The sequence below is a fragment of the Erinaceus europaeus genome, chromosome 9 (assembly GCF_950295315.1).
Source record: "Erinaceus europaeus chromosome 9, mEriEur2.1, whole genome shotgun sequence".
NCBI classification, from domain to species: Eukaryota; Metazoa; Chordata; class Mammalia; order Eulipotyphla; family Erinaceidae; genus Erinaceus; species Erinaceus europaeus.
The window spans coordinates 53,756,619-53,774,842 of NC_080170.1; the positions used below are offsets into that span (position 1 = coordinate 53,756,619).

Sequence of the window (18,224 nt, forward strand, 5' to 3'; positions counted from 1 at the left end):
ATTCCTTCTTTGCCTCTGGCAGCAGTGTAGAGTGGACATGAATGGGTGCTTATATATCACTATTTCCTTACTCCCTCACTTGGTAGCTTTGCAGTGCCAGGATCTCCCTTCTGTGAAAAAGACCCAGGTAAACTGTTCCCACCCCCTGGGGGCCTTGAGGTACCAGTCAACCTGCAGCTTCACCTGTGATGATGGCTTCCTCCTGTCTGGGGCGAGTGTGCTGCACTGCCTGGCTAGTGGGACCTGGAGTGCTCCTCCTCCAGAATGCCAAGGTAAGATGAATTCCTTCCAGCATCTTGGAAAGAAATTGTAGGCTGTCATTTGGAAGGCTGCCTTGGAGATAGTAGCTGTCCTGAGGCCAGGAATTTGAGAAGAACTGGGAAGTGCATAAACACCCATCCTGTAGCTTCGGGATCCCAAATGCATATGATGTCAGGGATCTAACATATCTGAATGCTGACAACAGATAGCACAAGTGTAATTGTTTGGTAATAGGGATCAAGAATGTCCCCATGCTGGGGGTCAGGCGGTGGCTCAGTGGGTTAAGCCACATGGGGGTCAGGCGGTGGCGCCGTGGGTTAAGCGCATGTGGCTTAAAGCGCAGGGACCAGCATAAGGATCCCGGTTCGAGGCCCCGGCTCCCCACCTGCAGGGGAGTCGCTTCACAGGCGGTGAAGCAGGGCTGCAGGTGTCTATCTTTCTCTCCTCCTCTCTGTCTTCCCCTCCTCTCTCCATTTTTCTCTGTCCTATCCAACAACTAACAACATCAACAATGGCAATAATAATAACCACAACAAGGCTACAACAACAAGGGCAACAAAAAGGGGGGAAAAATGGCCTCCAGGAGTGGTGGATTCATGGTGCAGGCACTGAGCCCAGCAATAACCCTGGAGGAAAAAAAAAAAAAAAAGAATGGCCCCCGTGCTAACCACTCAGTGAGGTCTTTAGTTGAACTTAGAGGTTCCTTTCATGAACCAGGTGAATTGCTATCATCTGGCTAAAAGTAGTATCTGGAGAGAAGGAAAAAACAGATTCAAGATGATGTCCCAAGACTGACTGCATAGAGAATAAGGAGGTAATGGGAGAACTCATGAATACAGTAGTAGAATGTATGACAAACAATTAATCCATGGGGATAATAACAGAGTGAGGGGAAGAATTTATAGATGCCTGGCCACAAACATCCCAGGAGATCTGAGCATTAACTCCACAAAGGATAAAGGGAAGAACAACGAAAAGTAAAAAAAATCATAATGCAGTTGATAGATGAAGGGAGAAAAGTGTGTGTTCACATCTGATTGATGTAGATTTGACAGAAGTAGAGTTGGTGCATTTTGTCAGTCTTGCATGAATAGAACCGGTCACCTTTGTTTGGGATGCAAAGGGCAGATTATCACACTTTTCACACCATTTAATCCCCACACAATGTATCTAGCTTCTTGATTACATGTATGGCAAATAATGCATTTCAAAAAGCAAAATGTTCATTTATGCAGACTACAGAAAAATGAGAAAATAGCAAAACAAATAAAAACTTAAATGCTCCCACTCTGCAACAGACATGGGTAGCATCCTTGGATCAATTCTTCCTACGTTATACATGCAGTTAACACCTCCATTCAATTAGTATTTTTTTGCTGTACATACAATTTTAATAATAAAATTAATTAAGTAAAAATGCTAGATAATCCTGCACTTTTTGCTTTTTTTGCTTTTCACTTCGTGTAGATTTTCAGCATCAGAGTGAAAGTGAGGAGATACATGCGCTTAATGAAGAGGAAACCACTTGCTATTCAGGTCACACATGACCTTGCAAACACACACACACTGTCACATACACACACTTCTGAAGTTATGTCAACAGTAAATGAATGAATGAACAGAATGTAGCAGAATCAAATGTCTTTCCCCCAGCACCACTGATCTTGTCACACAACTAGAGCTGAGATGCAGGATACCTTATGGGTGGGGTCTAGAGAGGCCAGGGAAAGCTTGCTTCCTTGGCCCTTAAGCTCTTTTTTTTATTTAAAGATTTATTTATTTATTTATCAGTGATAAAGATAGAAGTGAAAGAGAACCAGAGCATTACTCTGGTTCATGATATGCTAGAGGCTGAACTAAAAACCTTATGCTTGTGAGACCACCTCTCTAACCATTGCACCACCTCCTGGGCCATACCCCTCACTTCTTATTGTGGCCACACTGAAGCCTAGGAACACTATACTGAAAAGCCCATGCAGCTTTGGAGAAGAACTTGGAGCCCCCTAGGTGGGGTCAGCATAGGTACCCTAATTCCTCTGAATAACCCTGGACATTGAAGGGCACAAATGACAGCTCATTGCGCTATACTGTCTCATTCTGGGTGTGTCACAGCAAGGAGCTTGATACCACTAAGATTTCCTGTGACCTTCCAGTTCCCTTATGCTTTTAGTTCTTTGTTTACTAGACTGTACTTTCTCCTCCTGTTACTGGGTGAACATTGAGTGAAATACCCACTTGTGGGTTGGGCAGGAAGGTGCCACAAGCTTGCAATCTACCAGTTGTTGTGACACTTCTGAATGTGTTATCAGACATGTCCCTATTGACCCTTTGCCATATCAATCCACCCACATACCAGAAGGCAAGACCGCAATAGAACTGGGAATGAACTCCATGAACCAAGACTTTAAGGCCTTCCCTATTTGTTTGCAACGCTTGTAGATCTCCCCCCCCCCTCTCTCTCTCTCACACACACACACACACACACACACACACACACACACACACACACACACTTCTCTCTCAAACATACACACGCTCATTAGATCCTTCAGGTGGCAGAAAAACAAGTTATTAAGACTGTTAAGACTGAAGAAAATGTAGTTGGTAACAGGAAGGGATGAGGGCAGAGAAATTTTTGAAAAATGCTCTTAAATTCTCAGGCAGTTTAATCGGATACTGCAGAAGGGACTAGGCTCAGCTGCCTGTGCTAGTCTAGAACCATATCTACCCCTACCACTCAGCCATGCCAACAGTGAAGGATCACTACACCATGGCAGCTCAAAGACTTCCTTTTATAAGGTCAATATATTTAGTCTGTGTCTTGTCAGTTGATGACAATTACTAACTTTGTTTTCTTTCTTTCTTTCTTTCTTTCTTTCTTTCTTTCTTTCTTTCTTTCTCTTTTTCTTTCTCTTTTCTTTTGACCCTTATAAAATTCATAGGAACTATACCATCCTATCTCCATTTTGTTTTTAACAGTGAAGATACTGAGGCTCAGGAGAGTTAAGTGATTTTTGCCAAAAGTCACAGAGCATCTTCTCCAACCCAACCAAGTCCCCCAGTACCTCAAACTCCACATGTATAAATTGTGCCAGCAAACTCTGAAATCATGTTTCCCCTTTTTTGTAAGTTAACAGAGTCAGGATGAGACTGACGGGAAATACATGTGGAAACGACCAGTTGCATCACAGGCCTGCTTTGTGTCCATGATTTAAAAAAAAAAAAAAAATATATATATATATATATATTCTAAAATTTGACTTAATACTATTTCATTAGCTTGTTGTTTTACAACCATATCAATTGCTTAATTTTATCACCATTAACTTATTATTGTTCAGAATTACTGGATATTATATAATTAGGCCTTTGTTTTATATTATTAAGGATTCCCTGGAAACAGTAATTAATTTTTTCCCATTTCATAGATGAAGCAGAAATTTTATTGCTTGTAGAGATGATCTTAGTAATTAAGAGTGGGGTGTGGATACACATAGATAGATTCACTGTGGGGCCAGGCTGTAGCACACTGGTTAAGCGCATATAGTATGAAGGGCAGGGAGGGACCTGTGCAAAGATCCAGGTTTGAGCTCCCACTCTCCACTTACGGGGGGGGGGGGGTTGCTTCAAAAGCAGTGAAGCAGGGCTACAGGTGTCTCTCTCTCCCTCTCTCTGTCTTCCCCTCTTCTCTCAGTTTCTATCAGTCCAATCCAATAAAATGGAAAAAATGGTGGCCAGAAGCAGTGGATTTGTAGTGCCTGTACTGAGTCCCAATGATAACCCTGGAGGCAAAAAAAAAAAAAAAAAAAAGGTAGATTCACTGTTAGAAATTAAAACCTTGGATTTGGAACCTGATTCTTTTTACCAATTGGTTTGGGAAAGGTACCTGTGGAAGGAATAAAAATATTTTATCCCAATTACCTACTCCTAATAATTTGCCATTGTTTTCTTTTTTCTAGTTTTTTTTTTTTTTTTATTAGTGATTTCATAATGACTGACAAGATTGTAACCATTGTTTTCTGGCAAGATTAACAGCCCCTTTAAAATCACCATTGAAGTTCCCTGTGGGTGAGCATTTCAGGATGCCAACCAATTATAAGCCACTGGTATTTTCCATGTCCCTGACCTCTAGCTGGACTCAATCATTCACAGCCAAATGCTGCCCTTGCTTGTACACACGCACATGCACACACACTGATCTCAGGTTGCTAAGTCTTAACATCTTCTCTCCTCCTCTCCCATGATCCTGGTAGCCATCACCTGCACACCTCTGCAAAGCCCTCAGAATGGGACAATAACCTGTGTCCAGCCTCATGGGGATTCTAGTTATATGTCCAGATGTCTCTTCACCTGTGATGAGGGATTCTTTTTATCCGGACCAGAGAGATTGGACTGCACACTATCTGGACACTGGACAAGTTCCCCACCTATGTGTGAAGGTAAACTCCCACCTGTGCTTTCCCATGGCTTCTTAGTTTATTACTAGTAGGTCAGAGTGATCAGGACTTATGTCAAACTGTTATTCAGTTTAGAGAAATACTTACCACAAATCATGCTAATCTATAACAAAAGCTCCCTTCACGCTGGATATTCTTAAAATATTAAATTTAGGAGTCAGGCGGTAGCCTAGTGGGTTAAGCACATGTGGCGCAAAGCTCAAGACCTGTGTAAGAATCCCAGTTCGAGCCCCCGGCTTCCCACCTGCAGGGGAGTCGCTTTGCAAGTGGTGAAGCAGGTCTACAGGCGTCTATCTTTCTCTCCTCCTCTCTGTCTTCCCTTCCTCTCTCCATTTCTCTCTGTCCTATCCAGCAATGACAACATCAATAATAGATACAACAATAAAAACAACAAGGACAACAAAAGGGAATAAATAAAAAAAATATTAAATTTAGTTGAACATTTTAGTTTTGTAACACTTTCACTTAATTTTTCCATTTGATCCTAAATAACAATAAAGATGGTAGCATCTCCACCTGATTACCGAGGGGAAAAGAGATTCAGGGGAGTTAAGTAACTGAACTATGTGTAAAATTCACATTGTTGGCTTGTGATGATGCTCACCTATGTTACCGGAACTTTTACTTCCTTAAATAATGTTTTATTATTGCACGTTACATGCCTACATTATTCTTTCACTTTCACTAAGCACCAGACACCAAACTTATCCAGGACTATCAATGAATGTGATTTCATCCTTGCTCTCATAGATCTCAGAGTCTAGCTATTTCTGTACTTCTCTACTCCCTCCACTTCTGTATTGATTGTAAGTGCCCGGAGGGGCAGTAGAAGAGCCTTCTTCATCTTCTTCATCAATTAGACAGAATAAAAGTAGGTGTGTGACATAATCTATTAAATTGAACTGAAGCATATTACTTCCTGGCTCAAGTTATTCAAGCATAAAGTTTATTGACAATGAGTTAGTATATCTTCAGAGGCAGAGGCTGAAACTTATCTGTCTTTGTTTACTATGTCTCCATACATTGGGAGACACAGTACTTAGCATTTAATGTGCTCTAAAGTAGAAATTATATGAATCAATCAATTCACAGCTCATGTTAAAAAATTTTTTTTACTTGATTGATTTTGATATGGCAGAGAGAAATTGAGGGAATGGGTTAGAAAGGGAGAGAGGCAGAGAGATACCTGCTTCACTGCTTGTGAAGCTTTTCCCATGCAGGTGGGGGACCAAAGGCTTACACATGGGTCCTAGTGCATGGTAATATGTACCTTTAACCTGTGTGCCGCCACCTAGCCCCTCACATTTACTTTCAAAAGTTACCATCATTTCAATTTATTGTTTAGTGTACTTATTAATAAGATCAGCAATAATGACTAACATTAATTGCTTGTCTAGTAGGTACCAGCTATTTAATATACATTATTACTTTCAATCCACATAATCTTTTTTAAAACTGACGTATAATTATAACATTATATAAGTATAATGTTATAAGTATAAGTATAAGTATAACATTATATAAGTATATAAGTATATAAGTTATATAATTATATAAGTATAAGTATTATATAAGTATAAGTATATTATATAAGTATAACATTATATAAGTATAAGTATAACATTATATAAGTTCCATGTGTATATCACTAAAAAGTAACATCTGTACATACTACTATATCTAAATCATTACTAAAGGTTTCTTTTTAAAATTTTATTTATTTATTTGATAGAGACAGCCAGAAATTGAGAGGGAAGAGGGTGATAGAGAAGGAGGGAGACAGAGAGACACCTGAAGCCCTGTTTCACCACTCGTAAAACTTTTCCCCTACAAGTAGGGACCAGGGGCTTGAACCTGGGTCCTTGCACACTATAGTATGTGTGCTCAACCAAGTGCACCACCATTGGTCCTACTACTAAAGGTAGTACTACTACTAAAGGTTTCTTTACCACAAACTTTAAGTAATACTAATTATCTCTGCTTTTTTATATAGAGACAGAGGCGGAGAAGTAAGATTTGAATCTGGATCACACATAGCAAAGCAGTGCATTAAACAAATGAGCTGTTTTGCCAGTCTATTTAGCTCCACTTTTAAAGATGAAGAAGCAGGTTTTGAGAGGATTAATAGTTGCCAAAAGTTGAACAATTGTTTGAAACAGGATGCAAAACCAAATCTGCTAGCAGGGCTGATATTTTTATCATGGTACTACACTGCCACCCAGTGGGGGGAGTCTCTAAATCATGTCAATTTGCTTTGTTTTAAGTATTTTGTCTTTATTTTGGATATCGAGGGGAATTGAGAGTGAAGTGGGAGATACTTACGGCGAGAGAAAGAGAGACACATGCAGCACTGCTTCACCACTTGTGAAGCTTTCCCACTACAGGTGGGGACCAGGGGCTTGAACCCCATTCCTTGTGCATGGTAACTTGTGAATTCAACAAGGTTAGCCACCACCCCGTCCTAAACCACATCAATTTGTTGTTACCTGCAGCTACACCTGCCGAATTACAGATACTTGCTGAATGAACAGATAATCTGCTGATATGAATTTAGAAGACAGGGTGTGTTACAATCAGATGAAGAGTATATATTGTTAGAAATCCATTAGTGTTAATATGAGACAAACTCAGATATTATCTCTTCTTTCTCATACATCTCCCCATGACACTTGGGGATGTCACAAAGATGTATTGCAAGCCACTGAGGAACAGAAGACATTTATGAGCCATAGATTTAGGGCATTTGCTTCTACACTGTTCACTTTTTTCATTTACTCACTTATTACTCACTGTGGATCCTGAGGCCTATTTTCCCACATTCTCCTTTAAGATTAAATATTCCTAAGAATGATCTTTATAAAATATTAGACCATATGTATAACCTGCATGGTGTTTCTCTTTTTCTTTATGGAAAGAGCATTTCTCTCCCACTTGTGGGTGCTGCACCACACAATGTCCAGAACCACCATCTGTGGGCAGCAGCTTTAGCCAATGCTGGACACCATGGTTGTCAATTGCCCGGGTTTGATTATAGGTTCTGGAGTTTGTACCTGGGTTTCTATCTAGTTCTCCAAATTGTTCCTTTAAATATAGCCAACAGTTTCTCTTCTGCTCCTCCCCCCAATTTTATTATTATTACTATTATTTTTTTATTTTGCTGGAGCTCTGTACCTATGTAGTTCCACTACGACTGGCAGACTCTTTCCCCACTGTTTCTTTTCTTTTTGATAAGACCAATAGAAAGGGAGAGGAAAGACTCAACAACACTGCTCTACTGCTCTTGAAGCTCCCCCTTATATAGTGTTCCCATATGGTGGTTGGGGACTCAACCCCCTGTCTTTGTGCATGGTAAATTATGTGCTCTTCTGGGTAAGCTATTTCTTGGCCTCCTAGAATTTTTAAACCTTTGAGCACTGAGCCCAGAATGCTTATTTTCTTTCTTTTTTTCTTCCTCTCCTTTCTTCTCTTTCTTTCTTCCTTTATCTCTCTCTCCCTTTCTTTCTCTCTTTCTTCCTTTCTTTATTTCCTTCTCTTTTTTACTACACAGAGGGAAGGACCACTGCACCAAAGCTTCCTTCAGTGTGGTGGGGACCAGGCTCATACCTGGGTCATGCACATGGCAAAAATACTGGGACCTCTGGGACTTAGACTCACCAGTATTTCCTGCTCTCCTGCCTTCTTTGGCCCTGTGGTACCTGAGACTTTTCTCTGACTCTCAACCGTCCACTGTTTGTTTCTAGTGGCTATGACCCCAGATTCTACCTGTTGATCCCTATCTTGAAGTCAACTTAAATAAGTTCAAACAACAAAAAATACTTTCAGAGGATTCTCCAGGCAGTGATCAGCAGCAGTTTTAGAGAGTCTGTATTCAGCTAGAGCCTAGAGAATGGGTAGGATTTGATCTGATAGAAATAGAGAGAGAAATTCAGGCAATATGTATTCAGAACCAGAGGCCAGAACACACGGTGTCAGTTCAGGGAGAGAAAATTCTGAAATCACCCAAGCAGAGGCATCAGAAGGTATGAATTGAAGAGGAGGAGGAGAAGTGATGAGTTCTTGAACATGACTACTTTTTGTTGCAAAACAGAGTTTTTGAGAACACTTGCAGATTGTGACATTCTTGTTCTAATTCTTCAGTCATCAGGTGCCCAGAGTTACTTGTCCCAGAGCAGGGCAGCCTACATTGCTCAGGCCCTCTTGGAGAATTCAGTGTTGGCTCCACCTGTTATTTCTCCTGTAACAACGGGGCTAAGCTGGAAGGGTTCGACTATGTGGAGTGCACAGCTTCTGGAAAATGGACAGCATCCCCACCCACCTGCAAAGGTAAAACACTAAGGAAGCCCTTTTTTCTAGAAAAAAATTTTCAACAAAAATAGCAAGCACTTATACAAGCTCTTCCTTAAGTGACAAGTAAGTGACACTGCTGTTGTAGTTGTATCATGCAAGATTCCCCTAGGAATCTATTTTAAATAATTTTCCTCGTCTGGTTTTCCATATCTGGGATTGTTTTCCATAGCGGTCATATGGAGTCATTACTAGAACCTCCATTATTTTTCTGCATTTTTAAATTTATGATTAATAGTGGGTTATAAGATTGTAAGGTTAGAGTACATAGTTCCACACCACAACCACACCAAAGTTCTGTGTCCCCACCCTCTCACCTCCCAGAGACAACCACCATAGTTCTCACAAATTTTAGAAACTGTTTGCTTGCTTCTGTTTTTTTTTTTCTGTCTGCAAGTTCATGTGTATCAGTTCTCTAGATTCCATGTATGAGTGAAACCATCTGCTAGTGGTCTTCCATCTCTTTACTTATTTTTCTGAGTATAATCACCTCCAGTTGCATCCATTTTTGTCCCAAAGGACACAGTATCATCTTTTTTGATTGAAGAGTAGTATTCCATGGAATATATATCCCATAATTCTTTAGCCAGTCATCTGTTGATGGGCATTTAGGCTGTTTTCAATCTTTGGATATTGTGAATAATGCAACAATGAACACAGGTCTTTAATATGTCTTTCCAAATTAGTGTTTAATTGTCCTTTGAATAAATGCCTAAGAGTGGTATTGCTGGATCATAAGGTACTTCCATTTTTATTTGCTTAAAGACTCTCCATAAAGCCCACCATTATTATTAAAGGAGAAGAAGGCAGTATTTCATGTCAGTCCTACCTCCATCATGGTCCCTTCTTTTCACTGGTAGCTCGCTCTCTCTCTCTCTCTCTCCACACACACACACACACACACACACACACACACACACACACTATTATTATTATTATTATTATTATTATTTTACCAGCGCACTGCTCAGCTCTGGTTCATAGTGGTGTGTGAGACTGAACCTGGGACTCTGGAGCCTCAGGCATGAAAGTCTCTTTGCATAACCATTATGCTGTCTACCCCTGCTTTATAATTTTTTGTTACTGATAGTTTGTTACAAGATTATAAGATTACAGTGTATAGTTTTATACTACATCCACCACCAAAGTTCTGTATCCCCAACTTCTTTTTTTTATATTTATTTTATTTATTTATTTATTCCCTTTTGTTGCCCTTGTTGTTTTATTGTTGTAGTTATTATTGTTGTTGTCGTTGTTGGATAGGACAGAGAGAAATGGAGAGAGGAGGGGAAGACAGAGAGGAGGAGAGAAAGATAGACACCTGCAGACCTGCTTTACTGCCTGTGAAGTGACTCCCCGGCAGGTGGGGAGCCAGGTTCGAACCGGGATCCTTATGCCGGTCCTTGTGCTTTGCGCCATGTGCGCTTAACCCGCTGCGCTACAGCCAGACTCCCTGTATCCCCAACTTCTAACCTCTCAAAGATAACTGCCATAATTCTCAAAAATCTTACAAACAGTTTTCTTGCTTCTGCTTTGTTTGGATTATTTTGGGCAAGTTCACATAAATCAGACCTAGATTCCACATATGAGTGAAACCATCTGGTAGTTGCCTTTCATCTCTTTACTGATTTCACTAAATATAATCACCTCCAGTTCCACCCATTTTGACTGGAAGCACTCTAAATGTAAACTTTTTTTTTTTCACAGTAGGAGTAGTCTCCACTATTAATACTGATGTGCAGTGCCCAGCCCTCCTCATTCCTGAGCAGGGGTCGATGTCCTGTCAGCATCATCTGGGACTCTTTGGTTGGAATACTACTTGTTACTTTGGCTGCAAAACTGGATTCATGCTCCTGGGAGATAGTACTCTCCAATGCAGACATCCTGGACATTGGACAGCGGGAACACCTACATGCAGAGGTAATAAGAAAGGGAGGAATAATTTTCATGCCCTCTTTAAGCTGGTTATTGTACCTGCCTGGTGAATTCCCATTCAACTCCAGTCACCACTTCTTGAGAATCTGTTCTCAAGAAGCAAAATGTTTTGCAAAATTTACTGATGCCCACTAAAGTTTATTTAACTTAAATTTAGTTTTCTGAGTCTTAGTTTCCTATCCACAAATTGGGGGCAATAACTTGAAGTTGCCTCTATTTCTTTTCCTACAGCTATCAGATGTTCTGGACTGCATGTTACTGAGCCAGTTATGATAAACTGCTCCAACCCCTGGGGAAATTTCAGCTATGGTTCAACCTGTAACTTCAACTGTCCAGAGGGACAACTACTCCAAGGATCCTCGAAGGCAGTCTGCCAAGATAATGGCCAATGGTCAACTTCCATGCCAACCTGCCAAGGTAGATATTCCACATGAGTCAGAAAGTCACTTTGATATGAAAAATAACAAAATCACCATTTCTTCTGTTATTTTTGAGAGTCGTCTTGTTTTTTCATTGCTGGATTTCCCCTGCTTTTGATAAATGTTTCACAATGAATCAAGCAAAACCTCATTGCTCATACAGAGGAGTGGTAACTAAACCTCACTTCTTTGTGTCTCTGTGTAATATACCTTGAAATTTCAGAAGATTTTAAAGTGGAGATTTCATAAAAATCTTTTGATTTTTTTTATCTCAAAAGACTGACATTATTGTTTATTACATGCCTCAGAAAATACCCTCAACCTGCCTAAATTAAGTTTCATCTGTAAGTTTTACTTTATATGCCTTCTTCTCCCTTTTGCATTTTTCTCATCATCTTGTTATAGCTACATTTTGTTGCATGAGTGAAATCTTCCACTGTGCTCCCCTTGAATTATTCATCATTTATGTTATTTACCCAAACTTCCATTTCTTGTGTTTTCTACTTAGTCATTGAATTTTTTTACTGAGTCCATACCCTGACTTCTTTAGCAGTTAGGTTTGATATTTAAATGTTAGAGAATTAGACCTTGTTCTCATTCAGTTGACCTTGATCTATTCTCATGCTAAGTTATCAGCACTGTTGAGACCTTTCATGGCCCTAATTAACTCACATTTTAGGATTCTTGGGCCCTTTCTGAAACAATGATGGTTTCTTACCCAACACACTCATGTCTTCATGTGTGTGCTTTTGTTTTGCAGCAAGACCACTGACTATCCAGGAAGCGCTGAGTTATTTTGGGGGAGCAGTAGCTTCAGCTACAGGTTTGGCAATAGGTGGTACTCTCCTGGCTCTTCTGAGAAGACGTTGCAGACAAAAAGGTAAACAGGAAAGAGTATTCTCCTTATTTTTTCCTCTAGTGTGAACTGGAGTAGGCAGCAAAAGCAACACTTCAGTAGTTCATCTTTGAAAACATTTATATTGAAATAAACCCAGGCCAAGAGTGAGAAATGACAGCTCACCACAATCTCCTTTATAAAAATATAGACACTTTATGAGAATATAAACCCTTACCAAAAGACAGCTGTAGAGGGTTTAGCAATTTAAAGTTTTTCAAAATGGGACTGCACTGCACAATGGCCTTTCAGTGACTCTGATCCAAGGACCCCTGGTTATTATCAAAATGAATAAAATGAATGGCAAAAGTGTTCTACTTTTTTTTTTTTTGGCCTCCAGTGTTGTCACTGGGGCTCAGTGCCAGCACTATGAATCTACTGCTCCTGGAGGCCATTTTTTTTTTCTTCCCGTGTTACTGGATAGGATAGAGAGAGAGAGTGAGGAGGGAGAGGTAGAGAGGGGGAGAGAAAGACAGACACCTTCAGACCTGCTTCACAGCTTGCGAAGTATCCCCCCTGCAGTTGGGAATGGGGTGGGGGGATAAGGGGGGAGGCCCTGGGCTCAACTGGGATCCTTGCGCAGGTCCTTGTACTATATGTGCTTAGCACTTAACTTGGTGAGATACTGCACCCCAAGTGTCCTACTTTCTTCACTCATTCTATTTTGCAAGAGCCACTTATTGATCAGGTAGTGGGACCCAAAATAGTGGTCCCTGATATCAACAAATATATATATGTATGGCACAGGAGTAAAACCAGTGCTAATTCTAATGCAAAGCAAGTGTTAGGATAAAGTACAGCTTGAGACTCATAGGAGCACAAAACAAGCAAATGCAGGGAAATGAATGAAGACTTGTGAGAAGAGAAATTGTCAAAATGTTCATGAGAAGATAGTTTTGCCAGGAGTACAGAATGGTACCGCCCCTTGAGTGTTAAAACATCCTTTCTCCATCTGCTCCAGAAAAATGGCTTGAGCACAAGTCAGAGCTCTTTAGCATATCTTGGGGCAAGTAATGAGGATTTCAGAGGTACAGGAATGCCTAAACACAGGAGACACAGGGGAGAAGGGGTTATGGTGGAAATCCCTAGCAGAGTTCTCAAGGAATGGAGGAGTTTCAATATCTATTCTACATGCTCAGGGACAGAACCACTGATCTCCCGCTTCATAAAACCACCATCTCATTGAAGCTGTTCTTTTGGTCTCTCCTTTTCTTTCTTCCTTTATTTCTCTTTCTTATTCTCTTCCTTTCTTTTCTCTGTCTCTTTCACATGATGATAAGGATTGAACTGAGGAACACACACACACATACACACACACACACACACACACACACACACACACACACACACACACACACACACACACAAAACACCCTGCTTTCTACTGCTGAACTGCATTCCTAGTCCCAAGATTGCTTTTTAAACACACTCCAAAGAGTGAGTGGCTAAGTTCACAGACAAAGGATACCACTCTGCTTAAAGACCAAAAGCTTGCACTGAACTCTTTGGGTAACTTCTGTGTTTTCCTAACCAAATCCCAAAGATAAATGCAAGAGTTACAAAGTCCTGACCCTAGGGGCCGGGTGGTGGGGCACACTTGTCTAAATGCACCCGTTACAGTGCATAAGGACTGAAGTTCCAGCTTCTGGTCCCCACCTGCAGAAGGAGAGCTTCACAAGTGATGAATTAGGGCTGCAGATGTCTCCTCTTTCCCTCCGTATTTCCCACTCCCTCATTTGATTCCAGATTTCCTAGGATCTACAGTCAAATGACAGGACTACTGAATGTGTCTCCATACTTGTATCTCCTTTCCCAGCAAATCTGAAATGTGCATTCACTAGCACGTTAGGAAAGTCTGGCTATAACTACACCTGTTTGTCCACACTTGACCTAGCCTTTTCTAAATTCATGTAATAAAAGTTGCTTCTCCTTGTTTACCTATCTACTGAATGACTGGCAGGCCTGTTGTCAGGTTTGAAGTTTACATGATCAGAATACATTAAGATAGGTGGCCTCTGATCATTTATGTTATCTACCAAAGAGAGAAAATATCTGTTGTTATGTTGATATAGCTTTTTTTTTATGTGATAAATTTACACAGGAACAAGGACAGGAACTTCAAGTACCAAAGATATGGTTTTTAGGATCCTATAATATTAGTAACTGCAATCTAAAATAGCCTAGAGTCTGAAGTCAGGACCAAGAATATGAGGAGAGGTTTTTACTAAAAAGGAAGAAGAGGAAAATGAAAGGATTCTAGAGTTAAATGCCATCAAATATTTAATTTAGCCTAAAACAGGTCCCGCATCTCAGGAAGAGATTGTTTCCAAACTGCCACCATAGTGAATCCACCTGAAAATCCATTGTTTTGGTTCTCCCAGTAATCCCTAGCACCAATGAGTCTTCTCTTTCATCTCATTTTTGTTTGTTTGATTTAAAACCAATGATTTTCATTTTCTTCTTTATTTCAGATGATGGGAAAAGCCCCTTAAATCCTCACAGGTAAGATGGGAATGTTTAATGGTTGATTAACTTTTTCTGATTTGGCTTTTTAGTTAACTGTAATATGTCAGAAGAACTGTACACAATGTCCCTCTTTTTATTTTTACAATAAATCTTTTGCATAGTCTCCTTCACAAACTCTGAAGTAAAATATACAGATTGTAGCTACACATAATGCTTTTAAAAATCAGAGAAAGTTGGGAGTTGTACTGTTATATGGAAAACTTAGAAATGGTATGCATGTACAAACTTTTGTATTTACTGTTGAATGTAAAACATTAATTTCCCAATAAAGAAAAAAAATCAGAGAAAGTGCTCTAATTAGAAAAGAGGGGTGGAATACAAAGGAAGTTGATATGTAGCAGAAAAAAATAGTAAAGCTGAGGGGCCATGTGGTGGTGCACCTGGTTAAGTGCTCACATTAAACTGCACATGGACCCAGGTTCAAGCCCCTGGTCCCCACCTACAGGGGGAAAGCTTCAGGAGTGGTAAAGCAGAGTTGCTGGTCTCTCTCCCTCTCCCCTCCCTCATCTTCTCCCTCTTCCTCTCCTTCTCTACTTCTCCCTCCCCTCTCAATTTCTCTCTGTCTCTATCCAATAATAAATAAATAAAAATATTAAAAAAAAGTAAAGCTGAGGCATGGCTGGCATATAAAATCGTCTGAAGCTTGAACCTTTGGCAGAATCACTAAGAAGGCAGCAACCACAGGGGCTAGTTGCTGGGCAATGTTATGTTAGTAGTGACTCAAAGACATTCAGCAGTGTTCCAGACACCAAACTAATTTTTTAAAAGTTATTTAATGCTGAATGGCTCTGTTAAAGAGTTGTCAGGGGGTAGATAGCATAATGGTTATGCAAACAGTCTCTTCTACTTGAGGCTCCAAAGACCCAGGTGAGCTGAGCAGTGCTCTGGTAAAAAAAAAAAAAAAAAAAAAAAAAAAAAAAAAGTTGTCAAACCTACACAATCTTCCCTTTATTCACATGGCAACTACATTTAAAAAAAATAAAAATATTTCTATTGAAAGTAGTTAAGTGATAGACTGAGAGATTTTTTTCACCCACATGACTAGAGTAGATATTCTTAAAGTCTTAAATATTCTTAAAATATTCTTAGAGTAAATATTCTTAAAGGGATATAGAACTATTCTTTTGTGTCCTAAGCCTTTCTGGACACTAGGCACCCCTGGCCATTGCCTATCAAATGTCAGAACACTTTATCCTTATGAAAATCAAGACAGTCCCCTAGGGGGCAGTACTTTCATTCTTGGAAAATGATGGCCAGATCAAGCAACCAGTTACTTTATAAGAATTTCCTTTAGGGGCCAGGTGGTGGCGCACTTGGCTGAGCTCACATGTTACAGTGTGCAAGGACCTGGGTTCAAGCCCCAGTCCCCACCTGCAGGGGGAAAGCTTTGTGAGTGGCAAGCAGGGCTGCAGGTGTCTTTCTCTCTCTCTCTCCCTTTCCTACTGATTTCTGGTGGTTTCTATCCAAGAAATAAATAAAGATAGTAATAATTTTTAAAAATTTGCTTTTACCAAGTAGAGACTATAGCCTATAGCCTCTTACGGATAAAGAAAAGTACCTAAAGTCTAATTTAAAACCTGACTTAGTTATAAAATGCAATGCAATTTACTTAGAGCTGTTAATAAGTAAGTGAGATTCTACTTCTTTTGGCATTTATTTTTCTTTCCCTTTGAAAGTAGAATTTCAGGGTAGGGTGGTAATATCTGGTGGTCTCTAATTGTGGTTAAAAACCAAGCTCCAGATATCAAGTGATACTTGTGTCTCCTTGTTTTAGTCACCTGGGAACATACGGAGTTTTCACAAATGCAGCATTTGACTCCAGCTCATAAGGTATGTCACCTATGAAGATATGAACAGGAGAGAGAATAAGTGAGGCAGACTAGAAAGTTTGACTTTCCTTGACAGAACTATGAATTAAATGTTAAACATATATTACATTTTTAGGAAGGAGGGAAGATGCTCTGGGAGGAGGGCAACAGGGTGACAATAGAAAGTGAGGTCTTATCAAGATATCCAGTTGTTTCTGAATAGAAACTTTCTAACATCATTTAACTGACTTAAGATTTACTACACTCTCATTAGCAGTCTTGCCTGAAGTTATGGGGGATGGAAAACTTTAGAAATTTATGGAATCAAACTCTTATGCAACCTGCAGAGAAGGCAAAAGCTCTGTGAGGATTTGGGTTTCTTAAGAAAAGTAGCCTTTATAGTCAATTATTTGGACTTTAGAAAGAGATTATATTGAGTCTCAGTATGCAAAAATTATAAGAGCTTTCCTCCCTTCTTTTAAGGTAAAAAAAATTTTTTTTTTCCATTTCTTTTGTTCTGTTTTCAGAGAACTATCCTTCCTCAATTACCCTCCATAAGATCCTAGTTTTAAACACCAGGATTCCTGTTAGACTTGACTTTGACTGTAATATATTTGCTACAATTTTCTGTGAGTATTTCTGAATAAGAACATGAAACTTCCCTCTCATGAATGCTGAAACGGAGCAGAAGGATTGGGACACAAACCCAACTCTCCCTCCCTACTCTGCCCTTCCTCTTTCCCCTACACAAGTTGCAAAGGCCAGGGCTGAATGTCTCTACAGAGATCTGTGGGTTTTGCCTGGGCTGATATTGCCCACTAGCCAATGACTGAGACATGTGATTCATCGGAAGACCAGACTATGGACAAATAAAACTGCCTCTACTCTGTTAGAAGGCAAATGGTGTCTGTGACTTGAAGGAATTCCTCTATGAACTCCTGGGGTCTCCAGAGGTCACTGATTATGAAGACTGTTGTGAGGCTTCCAGAAAAGTCTTGGAACAGTACCAGAAACTACAGAAGTCCAAGAATCAAGCCAGGAAGCTGCATGCCACTGTAGAGCTTCACTCTACTAGCCACTCTCCCCCCCAGAGAACCCCCAAATATCACTATTCCAATGTGAAATGAGAAGAATCCCTCCCCAGATGCAGTGTTCTGCTATTTGGTATTCTGTTTAATGATGTCTGTCTACATTGTTCTTGCTCATCTATATCCACTTAGAGATACCCCATTTACAAAGACACATAAGACTAGCACCTCCATGGAAAATCATCAGAGAAGCACAAAAAGTTTTCATCACCTCTATTGGGAAGCATAGATGTGTTTTATGTGCTCCTTGCATCACATACTTAATAAATATCTTGTTGGATGTTACACAGTAGCTATCTGAAACTGATGAAAACATAAGAGGATCAAACAATACTGCTATCTTGTCTCTGAAATGGTAGACATTTCTTTCTTTCTCCTCCTCCTCCTCCTCCTCCTCCTCCTCCTCCTCCATCTTCTTCAATGAGAGACATTTATGCAGCTAGAATGACACATCAGTAAGTATGCAAATAAAAATGGTAAACCACTCTAAC

The 18,224-nt window shown here is 40.0% G+C and overlaps 1 protein-coding gene across 2 annotated transcripts in view; it reads left to right on the forward strand.

Annotated features, from left to right (window-relative positions):
• SELP (selectin P) overlaps positions 1-18,018 on the forward strand; it is a 36,345-nt gene extending 18,327 nt beyond the window's left edge. Inside the window, exons 8-16 of one of the 2 annotated variants that reach the window (XM_060197937.1) lie at positions 87-272; positions 4,515-4,700; positions 8,856-9,041; positions 10,770-10,982; positions 11,229-11,414; positions 12,177-12,296; positions 14,783-14,813; positions 16,612-16,667; positions 17,173-18,018. In XM_060197937.1, coding sequence (XP_060053920.1) covers positions 87-272; positions 4,515-4,700; positions 8,856-9,041; positions 10,770-10,982; positions 11,229-11,414; positions 12,177-12,296; positions 14,783-14,813; positions 16,612-16,666 — 1,163 coding nt within the window. In that variant the 3' untranslated portion in view covers position 16,667; positions 17,173-18,018. The remainder of the gene's footprint in view (positions 1-86; positions 273-4,514; positions 4,701-8,855; positions 9,042-10,769; positions 10,983-11,228; positions 11,415-12,176; positions 12,297-14,782; positions 14,814-16,611; positions 16,668-17,172) is intronic. The other variant, XM_060197938.1, reaches the window with a different exon arrangement.
• Positions 18,019-18,224: the final 206 nt, after the last annotated feature.